A 10,492-nucleotide genomic window follows, 5' to 3' on the forward strand; every position below is an offset into this window, starting at 1 on the left:
TACCATTTTATTATTCACAAGGAGGAACTGCAAAGTTCAGAGATACCAAAGAGAAATGGTCCTGGTCTTACAGTGGTACAGAGTTTCTGTTACCTAGAGCAATATAACGAACATCTTAGAAACTGAACCGATATCAGTGGAAAAGAAGAGTCATGATGTTTGTTTTCCCTGGGGGTGAGTGTTTTCCCTGCTCCAGCACCTCCAGCCCTTGAGTAGGACATGACAGTATAAAAACCTTAACTGTGCTTGTTTTATAAATACAAAGAGTTTTGTCTGTACAAAAATGAAGAAAAATGACAAGGGGAAAATCCACCAAAAAATCATCAATGAATTCATTTTATGTGAAAGAAAAGTATTAACTGAAGTGGCATTTCAAATGAATATTTACAATCAGTCAGAGTGAACTGGGTAGTGTTAGAATATCCATATATAGACTTAACATTTATATAACTATGAAAATATGAAAATATGTACAGATAAACCCTAATCCCTCAGATGGTCAGCCACGTCCATGCTACATTTCCTGCTCTGGGCACTCCTCAGACTGTGACCTGTATGAGCTCCACCACGGTGGCATGTTTGTCCTCCTCCCACAGATGGAGCACCTGCTGCAGGACAGCGATTCGCTCTTCATGCAGAGCAGAGGAGGACGTAGCGCAGATGAGCAACATCAGGGCTCGAGCCATGCGCGCAGCTCGCCTGTGATGTCTGGCCGCAGTGTGCTCAGAGCTGCCCTGGTCTGCTCCACCCCCCTGCTCCTCTCCACATGAATCGCCCTGCTCCTCTCTACCCAAGTCCCCTCCTCCTCCACCCAATTCTCCCTGCTGATCGTTCCTGCAGCTGTGTTTGAGACACCACCTTGGTGCCAACCCTTCCTCTGAGAAAAGATTCAGGCCACACTTCTCCCTGAACGCAAACATATGTCGGCATGGCAACCTGTTGAGTGTGGCAAATGGACAGGTACAGGATGTGGCAGTAATAGTTATGATGCCCGAGGCAGAGTCCAGCACAACTGTGTCTCCTGCTGTGAGCTCCTGTTCAAAATCCACCTGCTCAGAGAGGCCCAGCTGCCTGGCAACGAGCTGGCTGGCGTAGGGTGTCAACAGGTTCAGGTATCGGTGCCAGACAGAGCTCAACAATACTAGTTCGCCCGCTTCTGCCTTCACATGCAGCTGTGCTATCGCTGCCTCCCTCAGCACCCCCCGCAGGCTGTCAACTAGTGTCTTAATATCCTGACAAAAGCCCCGGAGGTCACCCAACGCATGGATGCACTGGTTCAGCCGGCGCTGAAACTGGGCCAGTTGCCTGGTGGTGTTCTGGCTGTAGAGGCAACACTCCTTCAGGCCCACTACCCAATGCTCCCTGATTGGGTGCCATGTTCGGTTATAATAGTCTATGACCAGCTGGATTCCTATCTTGTGCAGGTGCTCGACATTCTTCTGGTAGGACTGCTCTCCGTTAGAGTGAGCTATCTGCTGAAGAAGATGCAGACTCTCCTGTTTCTGCTGGACAGTTAGGGTGTCCATCTGACTTATCTCCTGCTTCATGGTTCGGGTGACGCGGGAGGGTGTGATGAATATTTGGGCCTTGGGATAGTGTGAAGCATACACCAGTCTCTCCATGCGATACTCAGCCATTACCACCACCTGGATCCTCTCCCACGCACGATTGTACCGTTTGAATATGTCCACCATAGCCGAGATGGATTTGGAGCTGTCACTAACCACGAACATGGACACAAGATCACTGTGTCCATTACCGTCCACAGCTAGCTGCACATACACGTACATGTCAAACAGCCTACAGGCTGTGGTCACCACTAGAACCTCAGGAAACAGGTCAAAATGCTTTTGCATTGTTGTATCCTGATAAAATATGCCCTTCAGAATGTTGTCCTGATCAACAAGGACTTCCACTGTACAGCCTGTAGGAAAGAAGAAAAGTGGCAGGAAGAAAAGAAAAACGACAAATTAAAACATTACTGCTAATGGTAGAATTATTATATACCGATGTATTATTAGTGGTAAGGCAGTTCATTCAAAGTGAATATAGCATCTGATTCTTTTAAGGATCTCTGTGTAAAAAATAAATAAATAAATAAATAAATAAATAAATAATAAAAAAAAAGACTTATTTCAAATACCTGCATCATGTTTAAGCTTAGCCAGTGTGTGGTCCAGCTCAGAGCTCTGAGCCTGGGTGCTGTCCAGCCCGGGGCGCTGGGTCACGGTGCGGTCCGGCCTGGGGCGCTGGGTCACGGTGCGGTCCGGCCTGGGGCGCTGGGTCACGGTGCGGTCCGGCCTGGGGCGCTGGGTTACGCTGCGGTCCGGCCTGGGGCGCTGGGTTACGCTGCGGTCCGGCCTGGGGCGCTGGGTTACGGTGCGGTCCGGCCTGGGGCTGTGGGCACATTGCTCTGATGGCTCTTGATCTGGCTGCACTTTCGAATCCAGGCCTTGCTCATCCATGAGAGCAGTTTGGGTTTTTTGGATCTTTGAAAAACTCCTCAGCATTTTGTGCTGTATGAAGCACTTCTCTCTGCGAGGCAGCAGCACCTGACCCCCCCCCCCCACCCATACATACACACACACACACACACACACACACACACACACACACACACGTGCCCATAAAGCATAAACTGTCAAAACTATGTGATTAGCTTTCCCTTTCATTACTGTTCATATTAAAGTACAGTCATAAATAACTTCATAGCCTCCCTTCATTGTAGCACAAAACAACATTGCTTTGAACTACTCAAATGTAATGCTGCGTTGATGTGATCCGATTTCCAGTTTGTGCCATACTGACTGGGTGGTGATGTTTGGCAATGAGACCATTGATCAACCTTCTGGGGTCCATGCCTACACTCCAGAATGGTGACAGAGAAAAAAAGAAAATTCAAAAACACCCACTTTAATGTCCTTTTAGGGGAAAAAATTGGAAGGAAACTGGAATATATAACATTCTTTGCAGAAATATTTATTTTTCAAAGATTTTAAAAAACAACTGCAGGGCCTTTAAAATGATGATGACCTTGTTAATGACCTTGTTATCAATCATACTGTATAGAGTAGAGTTTCTCCATACAGTTTTTCTTGGGTGTTTGTAATGTTCATTAATGCAGTAAATATTTATTATCTTTTCTCATCCTGTTTTTCTCCCATTGTTAGTTGTCTTTAATTCCACCCACTGCCTAACCAGGTCCCCCTATGATGCCACCAAGCAGGAGGGGGGAGGCCGGCACCTGCTCCCTCTGATACACACATAGCTGTCCCACATCTTTTAGAACTACCACCAGCGAGACATGAATGGACAGTTCAACATGCTTGGAGGAGAGCGCTTAGAGCCAGCTTCGCCTATACTGGCCACAAGATGCCCACATGGAAGCCAGTTATACTGCCTCCTGGACTCCCAAACAGAGATGCCTCTGGCATCACCAGGCACTGATATTTGTTAATTTAACTAAATCACCTGCAAGACTCTCATGCCACACTGCATGAGCCAGTTGGGACTGTAACTATCAGACACTTCTACATTCCACGTCTTCACAACTCCATCTATGCTGCTTACACCTTAAACCTCACCTGAATAAATGACGACATGTAATAATTGCATATATTTAAAACAGAAACAAAATCAGTGCCACCTCTGCGAACATATAACTTACCTTAAGCGGGGGATGGTTATGCTCAAGGATGGCTTTCACCACCACTAAGCTCTGACCATCTTTACTTGCGATGACTTTGACGCAGGCAAGACAGCTGCTCTTGAAGGACCTGAATCAGAGGACAAAATAAAGAAAGATAAGCACCTGCACCCGCTCAGTCACTGCTCTCCATTTGTGACGTGTGTAAAAGTTCTAGGCTTGCGTTTGTCTTGGAACAGAGCTCCAGCTCAGTTGGGTTGATTTCCCTGCTCCAACACCCGCACTAAAACTGGGGGTTAAGTGAGGAGTTGAATCAGGTGTGTTTAACTGTGCTGGATTCAGCTGTGCTGGATTCCTGCCTCCATTATCGGATGCAGGGATTCTACTGTGCTGGATTCCTGCTTGCAGTATGGGAGGGAAATCAAGGCAAAAATAAAACAATAAAATGAAAATCAACATTACCTGTAAATGGTATTGAAAATCAATATATTCCAAATGATCATACAGAAGCTGAAAATTTCAGTATCATGACACATGCAGCAGGAATGTTCAGTTCGTAAATTGCTTTTACGTGTATGTGCTACATCACTAATTTGTTAGTTATACAACTTTAACATGCTATACACATTTAGCGTGCACACATGACATTCTGTACAGTCCAACTTAACCATTAGATCCTTCGAGAATTACAGCATAATATCCCAGGCTGTGTGGGAAACAGCATATTATATACTGGTCAGGTATTCATCTTACCCAAAAGTAGCAAGTAGTACACAGTATGTGACCAACATGGATTTTGCCAGTATGCCAGTAACACTGTGTGTACTACTTAAGCCAAATATTTAAGTACATGACTATATGTATTCTTGCGATATACTGCTTCCCACAATGAAACACTGACATTTTTTTGACAGTGTTATAAGATGCCAGCATGCTAACAGTGCCAGTGAGCTATAGTTGTAATAATAAAACTTCAATAGTAATATTGAATATAAGTGAAAAAAGGTTCTGCATATTACCATCATTACAGTTCAGAATGGTGGTATAGACCATTAGTTTACATTAGCTGACTGATAAGTTAAGCATCATTGACTTAAATTGTCTGATATTAGCAAGTGAATTGCACAGCCAGGACGGTTCGAAACAGGCTTCTGGAGGCAGGGCTGAAGTCGTGCAAAGCTCATCTCTGATGAGTACAATTTTCAGCTTTGTCCAACACCTGGTCGTGTAATGGTTAGACGGAGACCTGGAGAGGCCTACAAGCCAGAGTGTCTCGCACCCACTGTGAAATTTGGTGCAGGATCGGTGATGATCTGGGGGTGTTTCAGCAAGGCTGGAATAAGGCAGATTTGTCTTTGTGAAAGACACATAAATCAAGCCACTTACAAAACTGTGCTGGAAGAAACCTTGCTTCCTTCTGCACCGACAGTGTTCCCCAACTCTGATGACTGTTTTTTTTTTCAACAGGACAATGCCCACATCACAGCCAGGTCAATCAAAGTGTGGATGAGGGACCACAAGATCAAGACCCTATCATGGCCAGCCCAATCTCCAGACCTGAACTCCACTGAAAACCTCTGGAATGTGATCAAGAGGAAGATGGATGGTCACAAGCCATCAAACAAAGCTGAGCTCATGGAATTTCTGTGCCAGGAATGGTGTAAAGTTACCCAACAGCAATGTGAAAGACTGGTGGAAAGCATGCCAAGACACATGAAAGTTGTGATTAAAAATCAGGGTTATTCCACCAAATATTGATTTCTTGACTCATCCTAAGTTGAAATATTAGTACTGTGTTATTTATAATTTTCATAAGCATTTCCCTGCCAGTTATACCATGTATGAGTATGTACGTGACAAATAAACTTTGAATTTAATAAATGAATATGAGCTTGTTTTCTTTGCATTATTTCTGCTCTGAATTTTCTGTAACTGTTTTGTTATTTTGATCATTAGTCATTTTCATAAAAAACATGCTCTAAAATACAATATTTTTATCTGGAATTTGGAAGAAATGTTGCAAGTACTTTTAGAATAAAGCAAAGCTGCCCAGCCTGGTCAAACACATACCCATCAATTGTAAAACTAGTGAAACTGGTGTACAGGAAATTAAGGTGTTCTTTGGAATATCAGTTCACATGGCCTGCCTTGATTACCAAAGAATTAAGATGTTTTGGTGCCAATAATGGGTTCTTCAAGCTAAGAAACTCACTAAAAATAGTTGATGACCTGGATGTGACAGAAGAAACAAAGAAAACAGATTTTCTTTGGAAAGGAAGACCTCTCCTTGACCAAGTGAGGCAGGGATGCCTTAGCCTTCCAAACCAAGAAAGCTCTGCATCGATGACCAAATCATTCCTTTTACAGGCCGTTGTCCAATCAGGCAGTTTGTTCAAGACAAGCCGTACCCTACTGGCTTGTAGTCATTTGTCCTTGTTTCTCCAGATGGTTTGATGCTAGACTTTGAAGTGTACCAGGGGAAGGATATATTTGCTGACAAAAAAAATCAGGCATTGGGGCAGCAGCGGTCCTGTGTTGAATCTGTGCACGCAGGAAGTCAGGTGTTCTTCGACCGATATTTCATGTCAGTGAACCTAATGGATGTATTGCTGGAAAAGGGACTTGCTGCAACTGGAACCCTAATGATAAACAGGGTCCCAAAGCCATGTCCGCTAACTGGTGACAAACAATTGCAAAAAGAAGGCAGATGCGCATCAGTTATGGTGGTCAGAAATGGTCCTGAGCTGGCAATTGCAAAATGGTATGACTATAAACCAGTATTAATGGACTCTACCATACATCAGATCCTGAGGACATCTGCACAAGATGGTCTAACAAAGAGAAGTCTCACATCCAAGTGAGAAGACCAGCAGTCATCAGTGAATACAATGAAAACATGGGAGTGGTGGACTTGTGACCGAATGCTGAGTTTTTACAAAATGTCAAGCAGAACCAAGAATTTTAAAGAAACAGAATGAAATATGATTTTTGTTTAACTGAAATATGTCAATACAGAATGTGAAAAAATTCACTATGCACCTGGTTTAATATCACCTGTAGAGCTGGAATGTCAAATACAGAAAAGCTTTTTCCCCATTAAAATTATCCTGACGTCCGCTACAGTGGACAAGCAGTTAAATTAAGAATAAAATAAATTTTGAAAAACTGTGAATTGTAAGAGGTTTGTCTTACTCTTAAGAGACAGAAAATAACACAAAACCCTAAACTGAACTACATTTTTCCCCCCCCACTGGGTCTCAGGAGGATATATATATATATATATATATATATATATATATATATATATATATATATATATATATATATATACTCAAAAATAAATGTCATAATTAAGAGGTTCTAAAGCTTTTTTTAGAATTGAATATATGTTCATGTTATTTAATGTATGTTTTCTGTAGCTTTCCCAAAACTATTTTATGAATTCTTTTTGCTGTTTTTCATTCAGTTAATTAACAGAAATAATAAACTTCTAGTGGAGTATGAGCATGTGTATTTATGTCATTAAATGTGACAATTATACATTTCTATAACACTGATGCACAACGTGTTATTGCTTTTGTGTTAAACTTTAGTTTGTGGTCTTTAGTGTGTAGTCATTTATGTTCAATTATTACAATTTGGAATTTGAAAACTGTATATAAAAGTACTAAGAAATGTATTTGATTTAGTAATTTCCTTCTTTAAGTGTGTAATAAACATTCGTGTAGTGCAAGATGGACTCCTCCTATAAAATTAAAGTTTAAACTAATCTTGACTGCCATTGTCTCACTGATTGTTTAAAGCATGTACATCTATGGTTCGTAGCAGCAAAAGGTGTTCCATTTAACAGTTATTCAAGCATACTGAGTGGAAAAGCAGCTCAAGTCTCCCTTTTAACGATTCCGTGTGTACTTTAGCAACCTAATAATCTAGTCAATGTGCATGAAATTGTCAATTACTGGATAATATACTGTATACTACTGAACCAGTATGCAGTACACAGTATATACTGTTGCAGTATGCGTTGCAACAAGTAGGCAAAAATTCGATTTCAAAAACAAGCACAGACACACGTACTTGCAATTTATCAGCGTCAGTTAGAATCATACTAAATATATTCAACGTTACAGTCTGGTGACAAGTTTGTATACTAAAAACGAGTTAAATGTGAAATTCCCACCTCGCGTTCTGAAGACTTTGTCCGTTTGCACGGGAGACAAACGACCGTCCACCTCTCATACAAGTCCAGACCACCTTCTGGTATTTCAAAACCGGGTTGATCAGTCTATTCTTGCCTCTTCTGTACGCTCCCTGAATAGTTCTGCTGTCTCTCTTCCAGAAAGTTATGCCTTGCGCTTGTTCAAGCAGGCGGATTGCCTCCTCCAATTCAATGAAAGAAGAAAACCGATCGCCAACACGTATTCTATCATTTTCGAACGATGCCCCACTAATTTCTTCGCTGTCCATCGCCACTTCGCGCACTGGATGTAATATGTCCCCTAAAGTGACAATATTTTTCCTCCTTAAACCTTGTAACTAGTAATTCCCTGTGCACATCGTTCAAGAGATTATGGCTAGGTGAAACCATGCGGCGTTTACAATCTCGCTCATGCGCATTTACACTCAGAGCACCTTTTATCTCAGAGAAGCGACTAGTTTCAATTCGTTTATTTTAGTTGATATTCGTGTTATTCCTGTCAACAATGTTGATTTAGAAAAATAGAATAAAACATTAAAAACCACGTCAGTTAACTAGTGATGGCGAAATGAAGCTCTCTGTAAAAAACGAGGCTTACTTTTAACTTAAAGTGAATTAATCTAAGCTTTTAAAACACGGTGCACCTTATTAGCACCCGGTGATCAAAAAGCGCGAACAACTACTAAAATTAGCTATGTAATCAGACACAAAAATCTACCTACTTGAAGGTACTTCCATGTACTTTTCACCATGCCACATGGGTGCATGTAAACAAACCCCGTGAGGCTACTTCTAGCGTAGGATCCATCTGGTGCTCATAGTTCACATGCTGGGGTTATGTCTGGTAGCCATGATCAAAGACATTTTACTTTAAAATACAACATTTATCCACCCTGTAGGATCTTTACCTATATTCTTACTACAGTTTAAGATTAACATCCAGGTTTCAATTCCTTAATTTTCTTTCTTTTTGTGCGCGGCTAGGATAATAGCGTTTTATGGTTACGTTCAAAAGTCCCGATTAGCGGGCTAAAGTGTTACGGTATCTCAATGAAACAAAGAATGCGTCTAAGCGTTGTTTGTTTGTTTGTTGTTGTTTGTTGAACCGTTTGTGGGCAGCAGGGGGCCCTGATCTCTGGTTTGCGTAGTGGTAAAAACAGCCACAGCATACATCCAATGCCATACCTCCACCCCCGAAACCTAGTTTAAAATAAAAACGCCCTCATCTTGGTTCTTCTCTAATTAATACAATGAGATCAGATTTGGATTTTTTTTTCCAGGACGGTTGGAGAAATCTGGAATGATGAGATATTTATCATAATTTTGGGTTTGGCCACTAAAGGGTGGTATGTGTTTGCAAATGAAGCTTTTATATTAAGATATCGACAATATAGTCTTTATTTTGCAAATATATACAGTTACAATTTTGATTCTATGGCAGCAAGTATGTGAATCTATATAATTTATGTTTTTTGTGCATAGTGCCAGAAGTACGGTGTCCGTGAAGACCCATCGTGCTGCAGATGAAATACAAATTCATAAAAATGAATATATAAAAATGAAAACAGGTCTGCTAGTTACATTTCTGAAATGCAGGGCAAATTCAAAAAACGCATACAACTTAAGAAACGCTGCAAATCAAGTCACAACACATCAGAAATGTTTCGGGAGGACACACAGAGGGGATGGACTCCTGTCAGACCAGCAGTAACTGAGTATCTTATAAAAAGTAAATTATATTTGTGATTCCCATAGTTTTATCATACAGGCTGATACGGAATGAACAACCCATTAATGCTCTGCATTTTGACTGTTTATAGGTTGTATAGAACGCAGCCTTAAATAAATAATAAAAATCCCATTTAATACGACCAAGTTTGTCTTAATACCCAGTTAGCTAGGTTAGCTTAGGTACATTCAGAGTGTGTTACTCATGTGCAGCATAGGGTAGGTTTACGTTCAAAATTGATGGCTTAATTGGTCTGCTAGAATGACCAGTTTGGTTAGCTGGTCTGCTACAGTAACCAGATGGTCGTGTCCTATTCTTGCTGTCTTATCTGAAGTGTGATGTTTTTACATGCATGCAAATATGATTTGAAATCAATATCACTCTAAATGTAGGTATATACACAGAAACTGAGCTGTATTAGACAGTGTCTCATTAGGTTGATATTGGGGTCATGTTTATATTTGTGTTAAATGGGATTTTGTTTTATCATCGTTTTTTTAAGGCTTTACAACCGAACAGCAGCAACAAACGAAAGAATAGGCAAATTGTTCATTCTGTACCATAATACCATTGAAAAAAACCGCGGTAATCGCGAATCCAAATTTCTTGTCACTAGCTGATCGGTTGTCTATCCCTTTTCCGGGTCCCACGGAAATACTTCCGTTGTGCCGTGACAACGTTTACTGCGTTTCCGAAGTTGTCATTTTGAATAAAATGTTTTCTTAATTCGTAAGGTGTCCGTGAATTTGCATCGCATTTCTGAAATGTAGCGTATATGTTGTCATTTTGATGGATATATTTTGTGTAGTAGCAGCACGTTTTTTCTTTTGTAGCGCGATGGGTCTTTCCGGCCACCGTAAACTGTTAACGTTGTAAACGGTCTCCTAAGCTCAATGATCAGTTGGACTTAAACAGGTCT

At 41.1% G+C, this 10,492-nt stretch overlaps 1 protein-coding gene across 1 annotated transcript; it reads right to left on the bottom strand.

Annotated features, from left to right (window-relative positions):
* Positions 1-15: 15 nt before the first annotated feature.
* Positions 16-2,465, bottom strand: LOC113578133 (zinc finger SWIM domain-containing protein 1-like). Its single transcript, XM_027011173.2, has 2 exons — positions 2,144-2,465; positions 16-1,924 (listed from the first exon to the last, which is right to left on the bottom strand). The coding sequence occupies exons 1-2, from the start codon at positions 2,463-2,465 to the stop codon at positions 540-542; spliced, it is 1,707 nt and encodes a 568-aa protein (XP_026866974.2). The 3' UTR covers positions 16-539.
* Between the last annotated feature and the right edge of the window lie 8,027 nt (positions 2,466-10,492).

The sequence above is a fragment of the Electrophorus electricus genome, chromosome 13, assembly GCF_013358815.1.
Source record: "Electrophorus electricus isolate fEleEle1 chromosome 13, fEleEle1.pri, whole genome shotgun sequence".
Lineage (NCBI taxonomy): Eukaryota > Metazoa > Chordata > Actinopteri > Gymnotiformes > Gymnotidae > Electrophorus > Electrophorus electricus.

Coding starts and splice junctions, on each gene's coding strand:
- LOC113578133 (XM_027011173.2), bottom strand. CDS start 2,465: ATGGATGAGCAAGGCCTGGATTCGAAAGTGCAGCCAGATCAAGAGCCA. Junction 1,925..2,143: donor TAAGCTTAAACATGATGCAG/GTATTTGAAATA, acceptor TCTTTCCTACAG/GCTGTACAGTGGAAGTCCTT.